This window comes from Prionailurus bengalensis, chromosome A3 (genome assembly GCF_016509475.1).
Source record: "Prionailurus bengalensis isolate Pbe53 chromosome A3, Fcat_Pben_1.1_paternal_pri, whole genome shotgun sequence".
In the NCBI taxonomy this organism is placed as follows: Eukaryota; Metazoa; Chordata; class Mammalia; order Carnivora; family Felidae; genus Prionailurus; species Prionailurus bengalensis.
Window position 1 is genome coordinate 138,614,810 of NC_057354.1, and position 27,564 is coordinate 138,642,373.

Here is a 27,564-nt window from a genome sequence, read left to right on the forward strand (position 1 = left end):
AAAGAGGAACCCGCGTAATGACACTGCCGTCTGGGGCTGCGGTGACGGAGGGACAGAGCCAGGTGGGAGTCTGAAGGCAGACTCGCGGCTTCTGTCTGCTGGTCGACTGCGGAATTTGTCACAGGACAGGTGTTAGAGAATTCCAGCTGGCTCTGTCTCCAGGCCACCAAGCATCTTTTCTCACCTACTTGCTTTTTAGTTCCGCTCTATTCCGAGGCTGTCCCGTTAACCTTTTTGGTGGAGTTACCAGCTTTTTAACTTTATGAGAATAGGGGACACTTTATTATTATCTAATGAGGGATGCTTCCATTAAAAGCTAAATGAGTTAAAAACCAACGAGGCAATGAAGGCATTCATAAGTTATGGGAATAGGTTACATTATACCTGGTTTTCTCAGCCAAAATTATATGCCATTTGGTTATGACACCAAGAAGGGATCAGCCCCAAGTGACTTGAAGGGCTTTAATCTTAAATCCTTTTTTGGAGCCAAATCACGTTGGGGTTGGGCCCCAGCACGTGCATCTCTGGCAGGCTCTGGGACCACCTCTTGGGGAGCACTGTCCGGTGAGTTGTGAGTCCCCGGGGTTGGCGGGTGAGACTGGCATCCTGGGACAAACGTCGTTTGTAGCTTTGCGTGTCCTGTGGTATCAGGGTAGTTTCTTGCGCACACAGCCCTGGTTTCCGGAATACAGGCATCAGTCCTTGGACCTAGGGAAAGAAATCTTTTTGTACTGAATGACTTTGGTCCTTAATAATCAGTCCTAGAGAGACCTAGCTCTCCAGTGGTAGGCACAGAAAAGTTGTATATTTAACTTATATTTTATGGCATCGAGGATGTAGTTCTTTGGAACCCTTTTCCGAATCGCTGGTTTACGACGGCTCCTTGGGTGCTGTCTTGCAGAACCATGTGTCACCTGCTGTCCCCCTCCTTTCAGGACTTCCTAGCCAAGCTGCTAGGGAAGGCTGCAGCCTCTGGCCTCAGTTCGTCTGGTAGCCACGGCTGAACGGAAGGCTGAATGAGGAGTCCGATGACGCCCTGTTCCCAGGCTTTACACGCAGTGCCATTTGGTGTGTGACTCCAAAAGATTGGGGTGACAGGCTGGTGCTTCCCTTTCTGTTTCTGGGGAAGGCGTCCGTCTGCACTCCTTCGTTCAACAAATGCTGACTTTGTATGTTAATGAGACCCCCACCCCCACCATGTTGTGTGTCAGATGCACAAGTGAGCTAACAGACCTGTGCTTGCAGCTGAGCTTCCGCTGGGATGGGGAACCGGGCCCGCGGCACGTGGTCCTGGGAGAGAGCAGGACGCGGGGTCCCTTCCCCGTGGCACTGCAGCCTCCCCCACGGGAAGGCGCCTGAGCCAAGGCTGGCGGCCCGAGGGTGTGCTGTGCTCTGTCACTGGCCCTGGCCGCAGGCTCCTTCCCCGGGCTGGACCCGCCCCCGCCCCCGCCCCCGCCCCCGCCCGCGCGCCGGGCTTCCTGCCACGCGTGGCACGCCTGTTCCTCTTCTGCGCCGCGTGTGTTTCTCTTGTGTGTGACGTGCACGGTTCCTTGCACACGCCACATGCTTCCTCCACGTGGGATGTGTTCCCTGGGGCCGCGGCCAGCTGCGGGGGTGGGGGGTGGGGGTGGGGGATGGATCCCGGGACACGCACAGCCGTCTGGGAGCTCGGTGGCTCCGGCGTCCCCCACGTCCCCGGCGGGCACGGTTTTCCAGCGCGTCGGAAGGGATGAGCAGTTGCCCCTATACACCCCAGCCTCCTGCAGCCGGTCCCCAGGCTTATTTCCTGACGGAGGGTGACCCGAGCTCTGCGTGCATCCCGGAGAGTGAGGATGGGGATTCCCCACCTGGTGGCTCCGCATTGAACCGCACGATCAGTGCAGTTCGCGGCCGCCTTCTGTGGGGTGTTGCGTGGCACCAGCCAAGCGCTGGCACGGGGGGTGCTCAGGTGGGTTCTTTCCCCTCCCCCAGGAACTCCCCGTGGACCGAGCGTCTGAAGGGTACACGCTTCCAGCCTGGGGACGTGGGAGAGCCGGGCAGGCCGGGTCAGGGCGACTCCCACACCTGCCACCGCAGGGGACAGGTGTCGTTGACCCCGTGCCTGAACAGACCTGGCGCTGGCCCTTGGCAGTTGTGTGGTCTTTCCCGGGGGCCGAGCCGGACTGTGGCCGAGGCAGAGCTGCGGTCGGTCCTCCCTCCTCCGCGCTTCCGCAGGAGCCTCCGCTGTCCCCTGGGGCCAGTAGGGGTGCGCGCCCTCGGGGCTCCCTGTAGCCTCCCTGCAGACACCCACACTGCAGCGTAGGCCGCAGGCCGGGGCTGTCAGTGTCCTCAGGTCAGGCCGCTCCGCCCACGCCCGGGCTGGGGGCCCCTGGCCTGTGGCGCTGCTCCCCACTCCTGCTTACTGGCTGGTGAGGGTTAATGGCCCCTGGCTTCGCCTCGGGCCATCAGCTCCTGGGGGAGGGGGTCATTAGTTCCCTAGAAAGTGCCAGTCTCGAGTCAGTCCTACTTAATTCAGCTGTGCCATTTTCTGAAAACCTTGGGAGCTGTCACAGTTGCTGGCCTTCTTTGTCAGGTGAGCTGCTTTGCTTTCTGCCCTTAGCTTTGCACGGGGCTGGGTGCTGGGAGCAGGATGGGCAGGTCTGGGGCTCTCCTTCAGGGGGCAGAGGGGTGTTCCTTCTCTCGGAGCCCGTGTGCCCTGTGCTGTCCAGTGGGGAAGTCTAGGCAGACTCCCAACAAGGGGTTTCAGACCCAAGGGGGTTGCTTTGTGCTGTGCTTTGCCCAAAGACTTTCTTTGCATGTTGCTAGCTTCCCATTTCTTACGTGGCTGGGGGACGAGCGCCAGGGTGACAGAGGACCCAGACCTGTCCTCTCTCAGCATGGTCAGTGGAAAGGCTGATCCCTGAAGGGGAGGGTGGGGGTTTGGGGGGGGGGGAGGTGGTGGTGGACCACTCAGTGGCTGCTTTCCCTGGATAGACCTTTTCTGTTTTAACTTTCGTTTTTAATTTGTAAACCCCATTGCTCTGTATTTGTATTTTGATTAAGGATAGCTTTGTTTGTGAGCCCCATCTGGCTGCAGGCTCTGTCTTTGGCTACCCTCAGAATGGCCTCGGCATTGGTTAGAAATTGAGACTCTCAGCCCCACCCCAGACTAACTGAAACCTGAATACCTCCCCCTCCCCTCTTCTTCCACCCTCCTCTCCCCACCCCCTCTTCCCAGTACTGATTACACCTCAGATTTTCTGTTTTATTTATTTATTTATTTATTTATTTATTTAATTAATTTATTTATTTTCAAGGTTTATTCATTTATTTTTCAGAGAGAGAGAGGGCAAGCGAGCGCACATGAGCGGAGGCGGGGCAGAGAGAGAGAGAGAGAGAGAGAGAGAGAGAGAATCCCAAGCAGGTTCTGCACTGTGAGCACACAGCCCAACATGGGGCTCGATCCCACAAACTGTGAGATCGTGACCTGGATTGAAACCAAGAGTCAGACACTCAACTGACTGAGCCACCCAGGCACCCCCGGAATTTCTTTTTAAAAGATAGAGTTCTACTTTATGTATTTTTATTTTTTATTAAAAAAATTTTTTTTAAATGTTTATTCATTTTTGAAAGACGGAGAGAGACAGAATACAAGCAGGGGTGGGCAGAGAGAGAGGGAGGCACAGAATCTGAAGCAGGCTCCAGGCTCCGAGCCGCCAGCACAGAGCCCGACGCGGGGCTTGAACTCACGAACTGTGAGAGCATGACCTGAGCTGAAGTCGGACGCTCGACTGACTGAACCACCCAGGTGCCGCTACTTTATGGCTTTTTAGTTTTGAATTTATATGTAAAAGTGTGCTAATAAAGAGACAGTTAGCTGGTAGTATTCCTGTGAGCTGTTAGGTTCTAGCTGTTTCCCCACCCCCGCAGCAGATGCTGCGAAGGACGTCCACCTTGTCCAGTTGCTGTGGGCTGAGTGTGTGTCTCCCCCCAGGTTTGTAGGTTGTACCCTAACCTGCACGGTCCAGGCGTGAGGAGGTGGGGCCTCTGGAAGGTGCTCAGGTTATCACAGTGGAGTCATCATGAACGGGATTGACCCACAGCGCTTCCTTACCCTGCCCGCCACGTGAGGACACGGCAAGAGGATGGCCTCAATGATCCAGGAAGAGGGTCTCAGCAGACCTGACCTTGCTGGTGCCCTGGTCTCAGGCTTTCAGCTCCTAGAGCCGTGAAAAGTACATTCCTCGTTTGTAAGCCACCCAGTCTGTGCTCTGTGTTCTAGCGGCCCGAATGGACTAAGACACGGCTTGTACGAGAAACGCCCTCCCTGGGCACCAAGAGGTGTGGAAGGTGGGGTCTTTTTTTTTTTCCCTCCTGGGCTGCCAGGCATACTTTCGGCTTCACGGACAGAGGATCTTCACGTGCTGGGGCTTCTTTGCTTCAGGAAGGGGAGTCAGCACAGACAGGTAACTGGCAGCCATATGGGCACAAGAGCACGTGTGATAACAACTTCCACTTAATCATTTAAAGTCTTAGCTAAGGGACCCACAGATGTTTCAGTTCGAACAAAGAATTCTTAGCGATCCAGCTTCCTAAATACACTTACGCTGCAGCAAGAACCCAGAACAAGTCAGTGACTTGCCCAGAGTAAAACGGCCAGAAGTGGCCGAGTCACAACTGGAACACGGGCCTCCTGGTCAGACCCCTTTGCATTCAGTATTTCACCCTGAAGACAGACGGACTGCGGCAGAGGAAGCGGAGTTTGCAGGGCTTCTCGAGCCCAGAGCGAGAAAAACCGGTGGTGTGAGACCCGAATCCAGGTCCTGGCCCCTGCGGCGTTCCAAGCAGCCTGTTGAGGGCAGCGTGGCCGGGACCCGTCCCCGTGAGGCCGTGGCGTGAAGTCCCCCGTGGGCGGGCGAGCTGAGTCTTTTATCACAGTGGTTCAGCTCACCCCTGGGGAGGGCTGCGGCCAGGGGCAGGGAGACGTGCCCCGGGGAAGCCGTTGGATCCTCAACTTTCCCTAAGCGGAGCTTTCCATTTTCTAGTTCTGATTTTATCCATATTTTTAATTCTTCTTTTTTTTTTTTTTTTTTTTTTAATTTGTAAGAGATTGTTTACCTTCAGTTCAATCAGAGAGGTGAAATGGAGAGACAGTGCCCTGGCTTGGAGTCACATGCTCAGACGGACACCGTGATCTTCTAGGAAAGTGATGGAGGATTAGCATCATCTTTATGGGCTTTCTAATAAATTTTATAACTCTCATGCCTAACTTTTTGTAGAGAGTCATCTGTGCCCTTAGCCCTACTAGTAAATCCAACTTTAAAAAATTTAACAATGGTAATTCAAAATATATGAGTATGATCTTCATTATTAGCCATTAAAACATTTTGAAAACTCATGAAGATTTTAAAGTAGCATTTTATTCCCCAGACAGCCACGTGTCTGCCTGACCTTCGTATCCAATTATTAATCGGTCTTTCTTTTGTGCTCCAATAATCTTTTGCACTCACTAATTATAGTGTTTTCTTCACCGTAATTTTTCGTAACTGGCCCGTAACTGCATATGTCTATTCGACAGAATGTTTCTTTCTTTTTTTTTTTTTTTTTTAATTTTTTTTTTTCAACGTTTTTATTTATTTTTTGGACAGAAAGAGACAGAGCATGAACGGGAGAGGGGCAGAGAGAGAGGGAGACACAGAATCGGAAACAGGCTCCAGGCTCTGAGCCATCAGCCCAGAGCCCGACGCAGGGCTCGAACTCACGGACTGCGAGATCATGACCTGGCTGAAGTTGGATGCTTAACCGACTGCGCCACCCAGGCGCCCCAAGAATGTTTCTTTCTAAGTCCAGTAGTGTAAGCTGGCTAGAGGGTGGTGCCCTGAGAATAAACCGTTTAAGGTATAGTCAGTCTCCTTCTCTGACGTCAGGGGCTCGTCCTTGCTCACCTGCTGCGGTGCAGAGCCCTGGGGAGGGCGCGGCGCTCCAAGCACCCTGGACAGAATGGGGGTTCAGAGCCATGGTCTGGAATCCTGTTTCTATTTTTTTTTTTTTTTGGATTTGGAGGACATCAGTGTATTCTTTTTTTTTTTTTTTTAATTTTTTTTTTTTCAACGTTTATTTATTTTTGGGACAGAGAGAGACAGAGCATGAACGGGGGAGGGTCAGAGACAGAGGGAGACACAGAATCGGAAACAGGCTCCAGGCTCTGAGCCATCAGCCCAGAGCCCGACGTGGGGCTCGAACTCACGGACCGCGAGATCGTGACCTGGCTGAAGTCGGACGCTTAACTGACTACGCCACCCAGGCGCCCCGGGAATCCTGTTTCTAACTGGATGTGACACACTACTTCAAGACCTGGGTTTCTCCGCCTGTGGATGGTGGCTAATAATCATATACGGCTCTTTTAAGGATCCTGTAGAAAGAGCACGGTGCGCCGGGTGCATCGTCCGTATTAGCCCTTGCTACTTTACTTGTTTACGGGGTGATGTCTCAAGTGTTCTTTCTGAACATACCCAGATTAAAACATTCCGTGAAGATGTATCCTTTGGGCCTGCCTCTGAACCCACTATAAATGGGGATACGTGGAAGGGTCTTAGGACCATCGAGCTTGAAGATGAAGGTTAAGGGCTATAGTATTACGGCGTGTCAGATCGGGAGAGATGGGCTCGTGCCTCCTCCCTGCTGCGTCCGTGTGCCCGGAAGTGCAGAAAGGAGCCTGGAGCCAACTTTGCTCAAGCGTTGGAGCCCGTGGACAGCATGTGCCTCGTGTCCGCACCGGGAGAAAAGAGCATTCCGGAGAGCTGTCGGGAGGGAAGACCCTTCCCCAGATGAGAAGGACCCGTAGCAGCGGGTGAGGTGGCCTGGGCAGGAGTGCCGGGCGGCCACAAGTGCTGGGCAGAAGGGGAGAAGGCCAGCACACGGGGCGCCGGGAGCCGGCGTGGGGCGGATGCGTGCGCTTTCTTGGGGGGGGGGAGGGGTCAGCTGAGCCAGCAAACAGGAATTGTGAAGCCAGAGCTCTGGTGGTGTCACTGCAAGGGGCTCCTGGCGCTTTAGTGCACGGCAGAGGGATTGATTAGAGAACAGAAAATAGTGCAGGTGCATGCGTTCATTCACGTTTCAGTGTTAATGGAGAAAAAGAATTCTCGTTCACCCTAACAACACAAACATTATTCCTGATTTTGTGTATTGCATTTTAGTCTGTGTTCACATGTGACTTTTATATAATTGCATGCCATTTTCTCTTCTGCTTGTAACATTTAATGCTTTCATAACATTTTTGGTATTTATAATTGCTCTTTATCATGACTAAAAAAAAATTTTTTTTAAATGTTTATTTTTGAGAGAGAGAGAGAGACAGAACTCGAGTGGGGGAGGGGCAGAGAGCGAGGGAGACACAGAATCCGAAGCAGGCTCCAGGCTCTGAGCTGTGAGCACCGAGCCCGGTGCGGGGCTCGAACTCATGAGCTGTGAGATCATGACCGGAGCCGAAGTCGGCCACTCAACCGACTGGGCCCTCCAGGCACCCCATTTATCATGTTAAAGCTACATGATGCTCCATAATTTTTGTTCATTTATTCTTTGAGATAGAGTTCAAGAAATCAAATTATTTCAATTTCAACATTTGTATAGTTCCTATTCACATTTTGTAATACATCTTTTGAAAGAATTCTTCAGATGTACGACATGTATTGATTTTCCCACAGCCTTGCCGGTATGGGTTGTCACCACTCAGCTGGCATCACGGAATTCTTACTTCAAAATTTTTAAGTCATCAGATACAGGGGCGACTGGGTGGCTCAGTCGGTTAAGCACTCGACTTCAGCTGAGGTCATGATCTATGAGTCTGTGAGTTCGAGCCCCGAGTCGGGCTCTGTGCTTACAGTTCAGAGCCTGGAGCCTGCCTCGGATTCTGTGTCTCCCTCCCTCTCTCTCTGCCCCTCCCCCACTGGAGCTTTCTCTCTCTCAAACCAATAAATAAACTTAAAAAAAGTAAGTCATTGGATATACTAATGAACTTTTCTCCCTTTAGAATTTTGTGCTTCTACTCACTTTAGAGGACTCGTCTGTAAGGTGTAGCCTTACAGCCGGATGCCTCTTGCCACTCGGGCACACCCCCACCCCCACCCCATACCCACGGGACCGCCACCGCCATCTTCTCCAGTGCCCACAGCCCGTTTGGTGAATACGCCACCACTTCCGTGCCCCCTTCTGGGCACGGACATCTGGGCTGTGTCCCGTTGTTGGCTCTCGTGAGTGAGGCCGCGGTGGGCACTCTGGTGGGTGTCTTTTGTCTGGGTGTCTGTGGGGCGCAGACCGAGCCGTAGGCTACCGGGTCGTAGGCCACATACGTGTTCAACTTTACTAAGTGCTGCCCGAGATTTTTCTCAGTAATGACTTAATTATTTAATAAGTATCAGTAGCTTTTTAAATGTGTAACATATCCACGGAGGGAGAAGATGTTTATAGGTAAAATTTCCTCACATGTGGAAAGGAGAAAGTACAATAAACCTTCGCTTTTAAATTTTTTTTTTTCAACGTTTATTCATTTTTTTTGGGACAGAGAGAGACAGAGCGTGAACGGGGGAGGGGCAGAGAGAGAGGGAGACACAGAATCGGAAACAGGCTCCAGGCTCTGAGCCATCAGCCCAGAGCCCGACGCGGGGCTCGAACCCACGGACCGCGGGATCGTGACCTGGCTGAAGTCGGACGCTCAACCGACTGCGCCACCCAGGTGCCCCTAAACCTTCGCTTTAAAAAAAAAGTGGCACATTGGGGCGCCCGGGTGGCTCAGTCAGTTAAGCGTCTGACTTTGGTTCAGGTCCTGATCTCGCGGTTTGTGGATTCGAGCCCCGCATTCGACTCTGTGCTGACGGCTGGGAGCCTGGAGCCTGCTTCAGATTCTGTGTCTCCCTCTCTCTCTGCTCCTCCCCTACTTATGCTCTGTCTGTCTCCCTCTCTCTAAAAAATAGACACTAAAAAAAAAAAATTTTTTTTAAAAGCGACACATCATAGTGGCCCCACATCTAACACACATATAATCTGTAAATTTTGAGCCCACCATGAAAACTGCACTGTGCTGAGTGCAGGAGAAACTTACTGAAAGTAGTTTTAAACATAAAAAAAAGCAGCACTGATTTTTAAGCTCTTCCCCCAGAAGAGGGGGGCAGGTCGAGCGGGCACTGGCTTCACTGTGCCAGGCTGGGCATGGGTTTGGTTTCCCACGATCCTCTGTCCTCTGTGTGCATGTGAGAAACTGAGGCACGGGGTCCCACTGGCTTGTGGTGTCGGTGGTGGGATTTGAATTCTGAGTCCGGAGCTGTCCCTCAGGGCGACTGGAAGCCACGACGGACAGAGCGAGGCTCTCTGGAACAAGGACAGAGTGTGGAGGCTTTTGGATGTCATGGAAACATTTCTTAAAACAGCGTTGTTTGTTCTGATTGCAAAGTAACACATATTAATCACACACAAAAGAAGTTAAACACACAAACAAACCGCAGAGAAGGAAAGGAACACCTGCCATTATCCCCCACCCAGGGGAAGCTGCTCACCTCCTGGTTCTTTGCTGGTTTGGGCGTGCTTGCTCTTTAAACGAAAGCTGCACGTAGCACGCACACAGTTCTTGGTTCGTTCTTTCCCCTTAACTGTATGTTACGGACCCTTTTCCGTGGCACTAAATAGTCCTTTGTAGCGTGCTGAATGGCTCCACGGTATCACGTTAACAGTCAGATACTACAATTCATGTGAACAATTCCCTTTCGCCAGACATCAGGTGACTTACAATTTTTCATCGTGATGATGCCACAGTGAGCACGCCTGGACACAAATCTTCACGAAGACCCATGAATATCTTCTTCATGTAAATTTATTTTTCCAACAAATGTTTTATTTTTCTCATTGACATGGGTACTGATAAAAGTGTGAACGTGAAAATCCTTTTATTCCTCTAAAATTTATCCAGAAAAGCACGAAGGTAGCGGATTTAACTTTTCGTGGCTAAAATGTAATACTCTCGTGTGTGTATATCGTGTGATTGTTACGGCTGCTGGACTCCTTTGTGGGACGTGTAAGGTGTGCGAACGTGTCACGCCATCTCGCCCCTTCCCCCTCCCCCCCCCCCCCCGTGGCTGCCCCCTCGGGCGTGAGCACGGTGTGGGCGTCTCAGCTCTGCCCAGGCAGTGGCTCCCTGTGCCCCGTCCCCTCCACTAAGCCGCGTGCAGCGTTCGAGGCTCTTTGGCAGAACCCCTGACAGCTCTGGGCCTGATGCTGGCCAACTGAGCCACTTGGGGACAGAGCTTTAGGTGTCTTGTGTCTTTAGGGCTGGAAATGATGGGGCAGTGTTACGTAGCTTGCGATCTTAAAGATCCTCTGCAGGCGTTTCAGACTTGTCTTTCGAGCAGGCACAGTCAGGTGGACTCCCAGAAGCGCGTGCTCCCAGTGTGGTAAGAGCAGCAGTGAATTGCAGGGGTAAAGCTGCATTTGATTAGTTGGGACTGCTGTGTTCAGTTAAGGGACAGGGGAGGTGCTCATGTGCTCCTTTATTGTACTTGCAGATCCACATCATCGATTTTGATGACGAAAATAACATCATCAGTAAGAATGTCCTCCTCCATCAAGTGGGTGAGATCTGGCACATTAGTGCCAGTCCTGCGGACAAAGGTGTGCTGGCCACCTGCTACAACAAACGTGAGTATTCTCGGGTAGCTGCACGCATCCACGAGCTGGGCCTCACGTCACTCGGGGGTCAGTGCACGGTTTACGAGATGTGATGATCGGTCAGGGTGCTGCGCTCACAGAGAAGTTGTGTTTCTGCAGGTGGATGCTTGCCGCGGTTAATAGGACCCAGAATCCCGGCCCGTCCCGGCACTGTGACCCCTCGGGGCTGGGCAGGGACGTGCGGGGGGTCCTCGAGGGGCAGAGGTCGGTGTGCTCCTAAGGGCAGCTGGTTTGTGCCTCGTTGCCCGCGTGCGACGCCCGTTAAAGGGTGAGGAGAGGGCAGGACGGTCGTCTTCAGTGACGCCTTCCCCACGCACAGCACACACGCGTGTCGGGTGTCCGTGCTCCTCGACCAGCTTCCGCCCGGTCTGCTGTTTGCCGCTCCCGTCTCTGGGACCTTCGACGTCTGTGTCCATCCAGACGTCTGTGACGCCCAACCGGCCACGCGTTGTCTCCATTGTCCGTTCTGTCGCTGTCAGTAAGTGGTGTTCAGATTCCGGCTTTGGGGAAGAAGCTCACGTTCCGTGTTTCTTCGTAAGCCAGAATGAGGGGTGCTCCATGCTGTGTATGCTCTAGACCGCTTCCCTTGCTCACGCAGCGTGCTGGGTACTTGTGAGCGCCCCATGGTCTCGTGCCCCACACTCTGTCTCCTTCTTCCTTCCTGCCCCAGCCGCGGATGTTAGTGTGTGGGGCTGACTTCTTCCGTCACCAGCCAGGTTCCCGGGACGCCCCGCTTCCAGAAACCTCTGCTTAGGTTGTCTGTTCCCACGGGTTCTCCGTAGGGGTCTTTCTGTGTGACTTCACTTGCACCTGTGTTTAACACTTCTTTTCTTCGTGGCAAAAAGGTTGCTTTCTGAAAGGTCTTTTCCCCCTGAGCCCCTTGCTTTCTTTATCTCTTACTCTTAGCTTGGACTTGCCTCATTCCGCCGAGAGCAGCCGCCCAGAGCCCACTCCGACCTTGCCTCCTCCCCCGTCCTCAGTGTTGGGCTGGGGCCCCCTTCTTGCTCCCGTATCTCATGCCAAAGTCATCGTGTCAGCTGGCTGTCACAGCCGGAGTCCTCCCGGAGCGCATTTGGGATGTACTTACGTCCACGCCCCCACGCCCCAGCGCACTTGGTGTTCACGGTCAGAGTGCCTTCCCTGTGACGGCCCGGTGCTGTTCCATGTAAGGCCCGCTGTCCCTGCACATGGCTGCAGGTCCGTTGTCCCCCTGCCACCCGGTATTGTGCCTCTGCCTCCACCTGCCCTTACGGAGCACCCTGCCTTGGTTGGAGATCGCTAGAAGTTTCTGCGAGTGAAAACAGAGGTGGTCTCTTCAAGAAAAGCGACCTTCAAACCAACTTTCAAAAGGGGACCGGTTCCCCTTCTGATTAACTTAAGCTCAGCTGACCTTGATTTTACCTCCCGAGCCCCGTTGCCCCTGCCGTCAGACGCAGCAGGGTCGCGGGAGTGCTGTCCTGGCACCTGCACCTTACGCTGTCCTTTTGAAGCAGGGTGTTGATCTTGCCTGCGCTCGTGGGGAGAGGCTGCAAAAACGTGTCCCACTGTGGTGGCCGTCATGCGCCCCTGGCGTATGTGAGCAGTGCCTGCCGCCCCAGGGGCCAAGACCCTCTCCTGGGCAGAGCACGGTTGTCACCTCAGGCCCTCGGCCACGACGGCCCCTGCCCGGGGCACGGGCACCAGTGCAGGGTCAGCTCTGGGCGTGCGTGTGGCTTCTGGGTGTGATCTGCTGTCGGGTCAGTGCCTGAGCCACGTTCCCCTCCATCTGTGGCCTGTGGAGCTGTGATGTCATTTGCCCGTCACAGGGCTCTGGGACAGGTGTGGGGTAACAGCTGTTGACGTTTTGTCCACACGGGAGGGTGGGGGCTCAAAGCAGCCTCTGGCCACCGCTGTTCCTAAAGGCAGACGCCACTGGAGGGTCCAGGGTGGGTTCGGCCCGGCGCACCGTCCGTCTCTGCCCCGCAGGCTCTTGGGCCCGCGCCCCGGCTGTCCTCGCGGCTTGGTGGAGCCACGGGCACGTGGGCCGGGGACCAGCGCCAGCCCATCCCTGCGTCTGGTGCAAGCTGGCAGGTGGGCTGGGTTCCACAGTCTGCCAGACCAAGCCATGTGCACAGGCTGCCCTGAGACGGTCCCTTCTCTGCCAGGGACCCGCAGGGGTGGCAGGAGCCCACACCCTGTCCTTGCGCCCTCCAGCCTCCTGAACGGACCCCTCCTGTCCCCGTGCTTTGGCCTGTTGTCCTCTGGACGTGGCGAGCGTGGGGCGGCCCACCCGAGCCCTTTGCCGCGCTTTCCTGACGGCGAGACTCGTGAGGTTAGCCACCGCTCCTCCTGGAGGGGTCGAGGGCTCGCGGCCACCGATCGGGCTTCCTTTGTGCTACTGTGGCCGCCCTCCCTCGGTTCCTTCTCTCCCCTTCCAGAGTCGGCAGCAAGACACAGGCCGGGCTGCCGTGCGCTCCTGGGGCTCCGGCACGCACAGCCCGCCATGCCGCTTCCGTGTCTGCTGCGGCGGCACTGGGTTTCTGCTGCCTGGTGACGAGGCCCCTCCGTCCTCTTTCCAGAACGTTCCCCGTCTGGGCCTCCGCTGGCAGCGTCTCGTGTGTGCCTGTGTCCTCTAGCAGGCTGTGCAGGGCAGTCTGTCCTCCTCCCCAGGATTCTGGCAGCCTGCACTTACGTCCCCGGGCCCCTGTGGTTTTGTTCGCTGCACAGGAAGGTGCCACGGACACGGCACGTCGTCCCCTGCACCGTCCCCATGGTCGCGAGGCGGCTCGGCCTCGCTGGTTCTCTGTCGGGGCCTCAGGCCTGCGCCCCGGGTGTCGGGTCCACTTCCTGGCAGAACTGGGTCCCAGGTCCCGGGTGTAGACGGGAGCTGGCCGTCAGCCGGGCTGTGAGCAGCTGTCGGGTTAAGCCCCAGGTTGGTGGTGGCCTCGCCCCGGGTGTCCGCGGGCGGGGGCGGGGCGCTTTGCGGTCGGGGCCTCGGGAAGCCCGGCCTTCTCTGCCGCGGCTCCGTGCTGGCGGCCAGCCCCTCTGTGCCGTGCTTGCCTCATCCGGCAGCCTCTCTGGGAAGAAAGACCCGTTTCTCGTGGCGTTCGTGGCCCAGTCCTGGGAGCTCAGCTCTCTCCCGCCACAGGCGAGTCTCCGAGGTGTCGGTCCGGCGGGGCACGCTCATTGCCATCGAGAAATGCCGCGAACGCTCTCCGGCTCTCCCTGCCCTCCTCCCCGCGCGGCCTCAGCCCCTCGAGCTCCGAAGCCCTTCGTGGCTCCCACCTGATCCGCACCGCTCGTCCGCGTGCGTCCCGCTCCTGGCATGAGGCCCAGACGGCTCCCCTCCGACGCCTCCGGAACAGCTCAGTCAGGGTGTATGCTCGTCCTGCGGGCTTCGTGCCCGGCACAGGCTGCAGAGCGAGTGCACGTGCGCGTGCTTGCATGTGGACACGCGTGGGCCGGGCTCCGCTCTGAGCTCCCCACCGGTCGTGAGGCTTCCGCACCGCAGCGCATCACGCGTGGCTCAGGCCCAGGGTGACCCAGACTTGGGTTAAAGGCTGCAATCACACCCTGCCCTTTGACCTCCAGCGATGCCGGTCTCGTATCGTGCTGCCCCCCCTTAGCGTCTGGGCTGGTCGGGGGCTCTGTGCAGGTGTCACCACGTGTCCCGGTCGTGGTCGTCTTCCGGCTCGTGGGTGTCAACACCGCAGAGACCCACCTGCCCTTCGCTGCCCCTCACGCGCATGTCCGTGCCCTGCTTGGTTCCTCTTTCTGTTCCCGTTGGTCTCCGCAACATTCCGGGCAGCGGGAGCGTCTTTCAATCGAGAGACCGCGGGCCTCCGAGCCATGTCCCCAGGCCCTGAGCCTTCCCGCCAGTGGAGGGGCCGCTGAGGGCAGAGAGCGGGAGGGAGGGCCGACGGGCAGAGGTGGCGCGGGTCCCAGGGCCCGGGGGACCTGTTTCTAGCAGAGAATTGTCCCGGTTTAAGGCTGTTGTCTGCGTCCCCTTCACTCGTGTCCCGAAACTCTTCCCCGTGGATCTTACTGGGTGGAGGAGGAAGGGACCAGGCAAAAGTGGGCTCGTGTGCAGCATCAGGAAACGGAACCCACGTGGCACGGTGTCCTCTCCTGGAGCATCTGGGCATCGTGTTTGTCGTGAACAACTGTGCCTAAATTACATGCACGTGGTGCGGCGTGCGAACTGCCTCTCGAATTGGTGGAAGTCTGCACTGTGGTAGAACTCCTGTGTGTGCACACACACACACACACACACACACTCACACACATTGGGACATCACAATGGCCTTGTCAGTGAAAGCGCGGAATTGGATTGACTCGCAGCTCATTTTAAAACATGCAGACGAGGACGTTCTCTGCGTACCTTGTCTTGTCCTTCCCAGGAGCGGTGTCAGACAGCAGCTCTGCTCGTACAGCCCGAGTAGCCACCACCTGCAGGCAGAAGCCTCTAGAGTTACACTCTCTTCACGCTGTGCAAGCAAATGACCGTGGACTGGCTGTAGGCTAACGTGATGTAAATACTCCCTCTTCTCTGCTTCCGGACACCACACCCGCCCGTGCTGGCTTCCGTCCGTGTCGTGTAGGAGCAAGCGAGGGGCGTGGACTGTCACGGACTGTCCCTAGGGAGCTGTGGTTGCCGCCGACGTGATGGTGGCCCTCACCCGGGACAGTTAGGGAGCCGTGTCCTCGGATTGTGGGTGGTGGGGGCAGACTTGCATGACAGTGAGCTCTTCTGGGTCTTTCTCTGTTTTTCTGGGAGCAAAACTCCAGCTTCTGTTGCTGATAGTTTCACAGGGAGGATGTGTCAGCATGGGGGACAGCTTTCCACGTGTGCACAGCCAGGGCACGTGGGAGGAGGGAGGTTGTACTGCAGAGCCTGGGCGGGGACCAGCCTTCAGTCCTCCCCCCGACGCTCACCCCGGAGGGGCGGTGTTGCCGTGGCCTGGAGCGTCCTGGTCACACGGGGACAACACTCGGGATGTATCTTCCTCATGGCGCTCTGCCTTTGGCGCTGTGGGTACTCCCTTGACCTCTTTCCCCTCCTGGCTGCACTTGACAACATGCTTCCGTGAGAGCACGAGCCCCGTGCGCGTCCTGACTCCTGCCTCAGAGTCCCGCTCTCACCCACGTGCTCAAAGGTTCCTTGAGAAGGAGCGCCCGCGCTGCCTAGAAGCTGAGCACGCGGCTCGTTTAAGACACTGTGACTTCAGGGGCACCTGGGGGGCTCAGCCGACTTCGGCTCAGGTCACGATCTCACGGTTCGTGGGTCCGAGCTCCGAGCTGGGCTCTGTGCTGACAGCTCGGAGCCTGGAGCCTGCTTTGGATTCCTCTCTCCCTGATCCTCTGCCACTCAGGCTCTGTCTGTCTGTCCGTCTCTCTCAAAAATAAAGGAACACAAAGAACTAAAAAAAAAAAAAAAAAAGACACTGTGACTTTGCTGCATTCCTTTCCTTGTTTTCTCAGTGAGTGTGTGTACTTTTTGTGTGTCCCCTTACACTGGGGTGTGTGTGTGCGTGCGTGTGCGCGCGCCAGGGCCCCTCCTTGGGCAGCAGGGGGCACCAGCGTCCTCCTGTCACTCTGGTTGTCCTCCCCGCCCCGGGTCCCGGTTGGCTGCGTCCTCAGCCGATTTACAAGCTTCCCTGCACTTTGCAGACGGTGTTCTAGATACCGTCACAGATACGAAGACCTTGCTCGAAAAGCACGTGGCAGAATCGGGCTCCCTGCCAGCATCTCACTGAGGTGCCCCAGGTGGTCGGGTGTTCTTACCTGGGCCGGTACTGAGCTCAGTTCCCTGATCCCTGACCCCTGACCCTCGACCCCAGGCTCCCAGAGGGACTCTCTCAGCCCTCAAGGCCCCGGATGCAGCAGGGAGCAGGGCCAGACCCCAGGTGCTGGGGGACCTGTGTCAGTGGGCAGTGGGGACCCAGGTGCAGGTGCCCTTTAGAGGGGGCATCTCGGCATGTCCCCCCAGTGTCCCCCACCGAGCCTCTGCCTTCCCATGCTTCACCTGCCTGTGCTCTCCCTCCCTCCCACACATCCTGAGCTCCCGCTTACCCTTGGAAACGCCTCCTCATGAAAGCTCCCTCCTCCCACCACCCCACCCTCCAGCCGGGCTCACGGCTCAGCGGGGCCAGCACGACAGGGTGCGGATGGCTGTGAGGCTGGAGCAGTCCGGCTGAGGACAGTGTCCTCTGGAAGAATCTCTGAAACCTCCTCGAAGAGTCAGTGTAAACCCTTGGAAATAGATGCTGTCTCCACTTTGGCTTGGCTGCACCTTCGGGAGGCGGAGAAGCTGGAAATGGTTCCCAGAGCGGTGACTCATGAGCTCACATGCATGTGGTCCCCCCGTCAGCACGTCAGCGGGGCTGTTTACGGTCTCTGAGCCTCTGTTTCCTCATCTGTGGAACGGGGAGAGTTGCTCCTTCCTCGACTCCACGGGGCTGTTGGCACTCACAGGACGTACCTGGACTGCCCTGAGAACTGCAGTGTCTGCGATGGTGTCGTTATGGAACTTGTTAACGTTGTTCTGTCTTGCTCTGGCCCCGGTGCTGTTCGTCTAGTTTTCTTTCATGTTCAGGCCTTGACTCGGGACCTGGGGAGAGTGTGCAGACCGATCCCTGCCGTGTGCTGATGCCTGGCACGTTCTCTGTGCCGAGCACCGTGCTGAGCTCTCTCCTGGATCGTTTCTAACCCCCTGCAAGACGAGAGGCGCCTTCTGTCCCTGTCCCCATGTCACAGATGAGAAAACAGACTTACAGAGGTCACCTGGCCAACCCTGGTGGACCGGGGGCGGGCGCCGTGCCCTGTGCCTGGGCCTTGCCCCTGCAGATCGCACACCTTCCCGCCACACCTGTCCTGCCTCTAAGGGCGAATGTCAGCGCACTCTTCGCAGGGAGAAAAGTGTTTCTGGCAAAGGCCGGTCCCCTTCTGTTTCGGGAAGCCTGAGCACGGGGAGACTTGGCTCAGTGTCACGTTCAGAGGGTCAGTGCGCCGAGGCACGAAGGCTTGAATTCGGCGTGAGGACGGTGTTGGGCACGGCCCTTCAGGTGACACGGCCCAGGAAGAGCCCAGGCGCCCCGTGGGCATTGGCTCTGCGATGGGCCTCCTGAGACGCAGGGGCTGCTGGGGTCCTTTCTCCCCCTTGAGGCTACGTGCTTCCCGCACCACCGATGGTGGCGCATCAGAGACTGCTCGGGGATCGGGCCCTGGGCCCCACTGACCGGGGGTGGGGGGGGGGCGTTTCTCCGGCCCCACAATTTCCATTCCAGGCTTCCCGGCATGCCCGTGTGGAATCCTTGCAGCGACGGGATGAGAGTGTATCATTCTGAGAGATTATCTGGGGTCTTCGGTGGCCAGGGAGTTTTAGTAGAAAGGAGCCATGGTGTGATTTAGCTTCTCTGCTAGTGTCTGAATTCCCAGAGTCAGAGGTTATGTAGGATTCATTGTTCCTGCATGTTGGTGACGTCTGCTACTTACAGACTGGGTATGGGGACTGTGAGCGCCTGCGTTTAAACTAATGAAAATCACTGTAGCCACGCTGTCCCTGCATCGTCAGCAGCCCCTACGGTAACAGGCTGTGGCACGGATCACTTCCTGGGTGTCACTTGTTTTGGGCCCTGGATTCTGGCTCCGGGTGGCACCTCCCACTGTTGCAGACAGCCTGTCTGTTAAGTTGGAGTTGGATGCACAGAAGGGCTTAGATGCTCCTAGTTTGTCCCGAGGTCACAAATCAATTTAGGAGGGGTTTCCAGTTGTGGACATGTGTTCTCACTCCAGATTTTAAAATTATCATGAATGATTGATTGAATTTCTGTTGCGCTTGAGATGTAGCGCTGAAAGTTGAGGACGGAAAGACGAGAGTCCGGGTACCAGGCTCTAGAGCCGTGGCCCACGGGGCAGACGCGGAGGCAGTGCTGACGTGGCCTGTTCGGTTAGCGTGCTTCCGAAACCGAGTCAGGATCCTTTCCACGTGTGCACAGTCCGAGCTCTGTGCAGGCCCTGAGGCCGTGGCACCGTGGAGAGCAGGGGGGGAATGAGGAGTGGGCCAGGCCTCACCCTGATGTGGGCCACTCTGGGGTCGGGTGTTGGGACACCCCTCGCGGTTTGGGCACTCTGGATAATTGCCTGTGAGGACACTTTGTTTTTAAGAGGAACCGGTGTCCTTGGTTGAGATTTTCACCCCTGAGAAGTAAACAGACTGGCTTCTGTTCCTTCTGTTCCTCGCGGGGGAGCCTGGTGGGCGGTGTCCTCAGCCTGCCTGGTTCCAGGTGTGTCACCTTCCCCGTTGTCTGGAACGAGGACGTTGCACTGGTCGATTCCTGGGGCTCTCCTGAGCCTCCAGCCGAGGGCTTTCTGGAAGCCGTGGACCAGGATACCATGGCTTCTGTTTAAAGCTGCCGTTTACCAGTTATCTCTGCGTCGAATTAGAAAATTGCATTTTTGAGTTTAAATGGCTATTTTATGAAAATAAACTCAGGGAGGAAGTAGGTTTTCCTTGGAGAAGAATTCTTTTAAGGCCTCTCTGTGGGAGACCATAATTTTGAGATGACGGCTGAGACCCTGGAGGAGCGGGGCACACGAGAGGCCGGGGTGGCATCACCGAGATCTCCGTCAGGCGGTGCGCCAGCTGAGGAGAGGAGCCGGGGAGGCGCCCTGCACCCCAGATCCTGTCATTTCCGCGGCACACGGGCTGCACACGGGCTATCGGTCTCCGGCGAGAGCTTACTCTGTCTTGTGCGCGGACGGGGTGGAGCGCTTCTTCCCAAGTGCGCGGTGAGGACAGGTGAGAGGTGCTCTCGTGGTCCCGGTGCGGAGAAGCAGAAAGGAAAGAAGTTGGGGATGGTCACAAGAGACCGCCCCTCGGGAGCCCCTCCAGGGAGCCCCTTGGGGCTGGGGACCGGCCGGCTTCCTCCCGCGGCGGGCTCCTTGAGATCCCGCGTCGCGCAGGTGTCATACGGACGAGCACCCGTCTTTCGTCTTCACGCCGTACCAAGTAAAGCGTGTTTTGAAATGAAGACGTTCTGTGTTCCATTTTAGCACTTGAACATTCTGTGGGCTCCCGTTCTTCTGTGACTGACGAGAATAGAGTCGCTGGACCTCTCTTTGCTGGAATAGCTGTGCGCTAACCGAGGTGTCAGCTGCTGATTTCATGCTGGAGGCGGAAGCCCAGATGGGCTCGCAGTTGAGTGCGTGCGCCGGGTGTGTGCGTGCGCGTGTGCGTTCCCTGTGCGCCGCGTGTACTGGGGGTATCGGCTGTGTGCGTGCTGTGCAGATGGAGCGTGCTATGTGTGTGGTATGTGTGCTGCGAGCTGTGCGTGCCCGGTGTGTGTTGAGGGTATATGGTGTGCGTGTGCTGAATGTGTTGAGAGTATGTGGAGTGTGGGAAGAGTGTTCATGCTGTGTGCTTGGAGGGTGTGTGCTAACTGTGGGCAGTACGTGCTGTGCGTGAGCTTGTGGAGAGTGTGTGCTGTGAGCGCCGTGTGTGTGTGCAGAGTGTGTGGAGAGTGTGCTGTGTGTGTGCAGAGTGTGTGTGTGCAGTGTGCTGTGTGTACAGAGAATGTGCGGAGAGTGTGCTGTGTGTGTGCAGAGTGCTGTGTGTACAGAGTGTGGAGAGTACGCGTGGAGCGCTTGGAGCATGGGCGGAGAGGGACAGGGAGCGGGAGGCCCCGCCCAGAGACTTGCTTCACGCTGGCCCCCTTTGCGGGTGGGGTACGTGGGCCGTGGGGTCATTACTTGGCTTTTACCCTCACCGTCCCCGTGTAAACATGTGGGCACAGGACGGTGAGGACAATGGTGATGAGGACGTTGACCATTTAGTGTTTAGGTACCAGGTGGGGGCTGAGTGCATTATGTAGATTATCTAGTTTTTTTTTTTTTTTAAATTTTTTTTTTTTTTCAACGTTTATTTATTTTTGGGACAGAGAGAGACAGAGCATGAACGGGGGAGGGGCAGAGAGAGAGGGAGACACAGAATCGGAAACAGGCTCCAGGCTCTGAGCCATCAGCCCAGAGCCTGACGCGGGGCTCGAACTCACAGACCGCGAGATCGTGACCTGGCTGAAGTCGGACGCTTAACCGACTGCGCCACCCAGGTGCCCCTAGATTATCTAGTTTTTAAGTTTACTTTAAAATGTTTTCCCGGCTTTTCTTTTTGGATATGATGGACGTGTAACGCTGTATTAAAGTGCGCTTGGGTGCACATATTGTGCAGGGATCCCTCGGTCCCCACGGTAAGTCTGCTCCCACCGTCACTACGCCCAGTGACACACGCGCTTTGTTTTGTGTCTTGTGATGAGGTCGTCCAAGATCTAGTCTCTTAGCAGCTGCGGAGTGCGCACTAGAGTCAACTAGTCCCTCACTGTGTGCCCACCCCCGGGACTGACTTACTCATTACTGGAGTTGGTCCTTTTGACCGCCTTCACCGGACTCCGCGCCCCACCCCTCCCTGCCTGCATCAGCCAGTCTGTTCTCCGTACCCATGAGCCAGTTTCTTTATTTTTAAGATTCCACGATAAGTGAGATCATACGGTGTTTGCTCTTCTCCGTCTGCCTCATTTCACTTGCTGTATAATGCTCTCAGGGTCCATCCACGTCACACGTGGCGGAATCATATTTCCTTGTATATGGTGTGTGTGTACATGTTCAGTGACACTTTGGATCGCGAGTAACTTGTTCTGTGAGCGTTCTGCAAGACGAGCAAACATTTCTAATACATTTTAATTCGATAAACAAAAGGTGTCTTGCAATACGAGTGGTACGTGATGTGGAATGTCACATGATCACAACTGAGCCAATTGTTCTCTCTCTCTCTCTCTCTCTCTTTCTGTCTCTGTCTCTGTCTCCCTCTGCGGGATTGGGGGTGATCGTCAATGCAATGTCACTTTTCTGCAAAATCCTCAGAAGGAGACAAAGGCAAGTGTCATTGGATAGGTTCCTTGTTAAAGTTGCACAGAAAAAGATTCCATTGAACCAATAGAGAGCAGTGATTCTGTTAGTGATGGTGAAAGTCGTCCTTCACAGTAACCCTCCCTTCTCTTGTCTCCCTCACACCAGCCACACAGGTTTTCCAGGTAAGTGCAGGTTGTTTTTCTTTGTATTTTGTATTAGTTTGAGGAATCTTATGCTATTGTAATAATTTTTATATGAATATTTTAGGGTTGTGGAACGAATCATCTGAGTTTCCACTATTTTTTATTGGGAAATTCACTTTGATATACAAGTGCTTTGGATTACAAACATGTTTCCAGAATGAATTATGCTCGCAAACCAAGGCTTTACTATATGTGTACACACACACACACACACACACACACACACATAAATATACACATTGTGGTATACACACACATACGTAGATGTACATATACACATTGTGGTATACACACACATGTACACAAACATATATATATATACATTGTGGTATACACACACATGTAGATGTACATATACACATTGTGGTGTACGTACAAATATACATAGATGTGCATGTACACATTGGTATATGCACACATACATGGAGGTCTATATACATATTGTGTATACACACACGTATGTAGATACATATATACATACACGTATACATACGTGTACGTAGATGTACATATACATATTGTATATACACATATATACATAGATGTACATATACACATTGTGGTGTACACACACATATATAGATGTATGTATGCACATTGTGGTATACACACACATACGTAGATGTACATATGCACATTGTGGTATACACACACATATACGCAGATGTACATATTCACATTATGGCATATACACACATGTAGATATACATATTGTGGTATACACACATATGTAGATACACATATACACATTGTGGTACACACATATACATAGATGTACGTATACATATTGTGGTATACACACATACGTAGGTGTACATGTACACATTGTGGTATAAACACACATATACGTAGATATACATAAACACATGTGGCACACACACATATACATAGATGTACATATACACATTGTGGTATACACACATACACGTAGATGTACGTATGCACATTGTGGTATACACACACATACGTAGATGTACATATACACATTGAAGTACACACATACACACATATACGTAGATGTACATGTTCACATTATGGCACGTACACATATGTAGATATACATATACATATTGTGGTATACACATATGTAGATACGCATAAACACATTGTGGTACACACACGTATACATAGATGTACGTATACATATTGTGGTATACACACATACGTAGGTGTACATGTACACATTGTGGTATAAACACACATATACGTAGATATACATAAACACATTGTGGTACACACACATATACATAAATGTACATATACACATTGTGGTACACACACACACACACACACACTCACGTCACAGTCTCTATTCGTTCATCCATCGTTCATCCTTCCGTGGACACAGATTGTTTCCACGTCTGGGCTGTTGGAAGTCAAGCTGCAGTGAACATGTGGACAGCAGAGTATCCAGTTTATTCTTCTGTTGTTGTTCGCATATTTCCAGTGAGGAATTTGTTAATGTGATTTGCCAGGCTAGCAGCACCTGTTAGTAGTGGAACCAGGATTTGGATCTGTGTGGCTTGGTTCCAGAGTACCTGCCTTATAGGTTATTAGGCTTTAAGGTTGTTGTTTCTGGGGGAAGAGTTGTGTAAACATGCCCTGTTATAAAAGTGTTTACTTCTTGGTTTTGTCATGAAGGATAGAGATATCGTGGTCACCACTTTTGAGTGATGTTTGTAACGACGTACAAATATTAGAGCTTAGAGGCCAGTGAGATCAAAGATCTCAAGCACAGGTCCCTTTGTCTGTTCAGAAATATAGTTCTATTTTATAGCCCCAGATATCTTGTAGCTGGGGTAGGTCCCAGCGTCCTCACTTCTTTGGCATTATCCCTGTCGGCACAGGGTCCCTGACTGTAAGCAGGACGTCCTGTCCTTCCAGATTGGGGCTGCCATGCACTCGGACAGGTTTATCGGTGCAGTCTGACTTTGGACGCACTCTTGGGGATTCAGGTGACTGACTCTGTTACCAGAATCTGTTTTGGCTTATGAGTTTTGAACAGCAGGTCAGGACATTCGGACTGTCAGGGTCCTCTGAGCATGGTTGAGTCCCTTAGATGTCTGGTCCTGGACAGTGAGGGCTTGAATGCTGAGGGTCCAGACAGCACGGGATGCCTTCATTGTTCTCACTCAGTCATCTTCTAGAAATGAGGCAGGATTCCAGAATACAGGGCGTGTTTTAATTAGCTTCTTTTTTTTTGAGATCCTGTGCTGAACTGTGTCTTACACTCCTGACTAACCTCTTTGGGTCCCATCTGCATCGTATCTCTGCCCTCATTGACTTTCTGTAGCACCTCCAAATTTAGCATCATCTGGAAATTTAATTAATGTGCTGTTTACTGCTCCTTCCAGATCGCTAATGAAGATGTTAAATAAGACTCGAACCCCAGAGCAGCCCGCTGGACACCTCCTCGCAGCTTAATGCCCCGTCATTTATCAGCACGCTTCGTTTATGTCCTTCCTCCGGGTTCCAAACCGCGAGGGGGTGCTTAGACAAAGCTCAGTTCGAATTCATTTTTCCAGTAAGACTGTAAAAAATACTGTGCCACATTCCTGCCGCCACCCCAGATATGCGATCTGCTTTGTTCTTCCACAGGCTGGTGGTCTGCTCTCCGCCCTCCTTCTCACCTTCTCCTGTGGCAGAGAGGGAGCGGTTAGCGGCCACGGGTGGCGAGGCCAGACCGACCTCTAGATCATTCCTGTCTGAAGGCGTCTGGCCGTATCTTAGTCTCCTTGGGTCACGGAGACAGACCGGCCTCCTGCTCCCTGTGTCCTCACGTGGTCGTCCCCTGTGTGTCTGTGTCTTTGTCTTCTCTTCCGCTGGATTAGAGCCCACCCAGATGACCTCACTTAACTTCAAGGCCGTGTCTCCAAATACATCACGTTCTCAGACACCGGGGTTAGGGCTGCACCATGTGAATTTTGCGGGACCCAACTCAGCCTGTAACAGCTGTGGATTATTTGATTGATCCATTTACTTACACAGGAGGTTTCGGGAGAGGGTTTCATCTGGATTCGGTTCTCAGACCCAATCCAGTTGGGTAACCTGTCCGGCCCTTACTGCGTTCCTGTCATTTCACGACGCGGTTCCTTGAAAGGGGCACAAGCTTCGCTTTTGTGTGTTTGAGTAAAGGCCAGAGCTTGGAGGCCCGCTGCCTGTTGGGCTGAGGCATTTCACTTGCTCACTACTGAGACTGGAGTGGGATTGGACAGGTGTGGTCAGGAGGGACCCGGCAGGGGATTCGGCCTGCGGACAGTTTGGTAGGAGGTGTGGCCATGGGTGTAGCACGCGGAGGCCTGGTTGAAATCTGTGGCCAGGAGGGTTAGCTCCTCTGTCCCATGCAGCCTGCTTTGTTGGAGGTCCCCGGGCAGGTGCCCGGGGCTCCGGGACAAAAACACGCCGCGCAGGCACGAGGTGGCGGTGGGTGGCATGCAGCCAGGGCAGCCCAGGTGCAGGCACTGTGCCAGCAGCAGTTGGACAGCTGGGCTGGGGCGGTGACCACACCTGTGCTCTGTACCTGGAGAGAGCGGGACTTCCCAGGCCAAGGCTGGTGTCCTCCTCCTTCAGCCGGAGGGGGGCTGGGCGGGGAGCAGCCACTCAGAGGGCAGGGTGGAGTGAGACGTGCAGGCCCCAGAGTCAGGGCGGGTCTCAGACCAGGCCTATGTTTTCAGAAGATGACCCTGGATCCGGAGGGGATGCCCGGGCCCGAGGGAGAGCCCTGCTGCTGTGCCTGTGCGTGTCGTTCTTGTCATTCTGTGGTCCTGTGACTCACCAGACATAAGATCACGCCAAGATGGTCTTACAAAAAGCTGCAAGTATATGAAAGGAGAAAAACCTTCCCAGCAGCTTGTACCATTTCAGGGGAGACGGGCCAGAGGAGGGTCTTTAAAATAAAAAACCAGAAGCGTAAGCCCGAGATGGAGAATAAAGGGGAGAAGATGCGGCCTGGGGTTGGTCAATCAGGATTCTTTCCATCTTCCGTGTAGCTGGCGACTTGCTTGCCTTGGGACCCCGTGGCGGGCGGGTGAGTGGCAGCTGGTGTTACCGCAGCGGGAGTCAGTCTCGCACCCCGTGTTTGGGGCCGAGCATCCCACCAGGGCCGGGAGGCGGCTTTCCGCAGAGGGAGGTGGACCGTCAGGAAGACCGTCGCTCACGGCAGCACGGGGTCCTCGGGAAATCAGAGCAACGAGGAGCTGACAGCAGCGGGCTGGGTGATGCACGGCCGGCACGTTGGCCCTGGCCCTGCTCACAGGTGGCCCGGCTCTGCTCCGTGGCCGGTGCAGCCCTCCCGGGCCCCAGCGGCTCAGTATGGGGATGGCTCGAGCCGTCGCCGGGACTCCGTGGGCCTGGGAGTCGGGGGCGGCTGGGAGGCTCTGTGGCCCCCGCCGAGTGCGACCCCAGAGTCGGGGTGCGGGCCAGACGCACGTGCTGGCACAGCGTGTCCTAGCCTTGCCCCCTCCTCCACCCTCCCTGCTTCCCTCCTTTCCCTTCCCCTAGGCCCGGCTGGGCCTTCCTTTCTCATCCCAGGCTCGTGATTCGAGTCCTAAACGCATCCCAAGCTGTGAGCTGTGTGACGAAGTCCAGTCTAGGCACCGGCTCTCGTCCTGGCCCTGGAGGTTATCAGCTCCGCGGCCTCGAGCCCTGACGTCCTTCTGTACCTGTCAGGCTGGGACGACGAGGACGGCATCTCGTGACTCCCGTGACGAGCAGGCCCCCGTGTGCCGTGTCTTCTGCTAGCTTCCCCGGACGGCCTTTCTGTGCTGGGTTCCCGTCCGTGTGTGGGCTCCCTGTCCTGGGGATCCCTCCACACCGGGTTCGGGCCCCCCAGCCCCCCGACTTCTGTAGTCTCGGGCCGCTTTTCAGGCCGGCCTCTCCACCTTCAACCTCTGGAGTTCCTGCAAGGGTCCGCCTGTCACGGGGGTGTCCTCCCGCAGGGGGCCCACCTCGTCCTCCGTGCCCAGCCCCTCCCCGCACCTGCACGGCACTGCCCCTGTGGGTGGAGCCTCGCCCAGCTCGGTCACTCGTGGCTCAGCCAACTCCCGGTCCTGCGTCCGTGGGGCGGCGATCCGTGGTGAAGCTGAGAGGGGCGCGTACGGCACCAGGAGGGCCGACAGAAAACACGTGACACCCCGTTAAACTTGAATTCCAGACACGTAGGGGTGATTTTTAGTGTGATTATGTCCCGTGCAAACTGTTTCTGTACTTTTCAGTGTGGTAGCCCTGGTCGGAGGACACGCTCCGGACAGAAGCTCAGGTGCCGTGCGCCCGGGGGGGAGGCTGGTCAGGCAGTGGTCTGTGGCTGTCAGAGTGGCAGGTGGGCCGGCAGCTGTACCCTTCGAGGGCTTTCTTCAGCCCGGGCCACCAGAAAGAACTCCCGGGGCTCCCAGAGTGCAGGTGTTGGGTGTCCCCAGCCATCCCCCGTCTCCGCCGGTGGCGGCCCTGCTGGGGACCGCGTCTCCCGGCCGGGCTGGTGCTTCTCACAGCCGCACCATTTAATTTGCACCTCTTGCCACCTGTCCCTCGGACGTGGCCGTGGCAGTCACGGTGCCTGTTTCCTGCTCTCCCGGGACAGCCCGCCGGTGCTCAGGTCTGCGCGCCTGACTCCGGAGGCCGTGGGTGGCACCCGCGGGCCTGTGGAGCCGCAGCCGGCGTGTGGGCTCGGCGCCCGCCGTGGGGGGCTGCCCTGCTCCCACCCGGAGGGGCTCTGCAGAGGCCTGATGTCTAGATTTTGGTTCAGTTTTGCTTTGCATGGAAACGGTTTTGTGAAGGTGGTCACGTGCCT

General features: G+C 55.2%; 1 protein-coding gene across 2 annotated transcripts in view; it reads left to right on the forward strand.

The window, feature by feature from the left end:
• Positions 1–27,564, forward strand: part of EIPR1 (EARP complex and GARP complex interacting protein 1) — a 121,973-nt gene that overhangs the window by 16,224 nt on the left and 78,185 nt on the right. For both annotated transcript variants that reach the window (XM_043604639.1, XM_043604640.1), the window contains one exon: positions 10,530–10,662. In XM_043604639.1, coding sequence (XP_043460574.1) covers positions 10,530–10,662 — 133 coding nt within the window. The remainder of the gene's footprint in view (positions 1–10,529; positions 10,663–27,564) is intronic.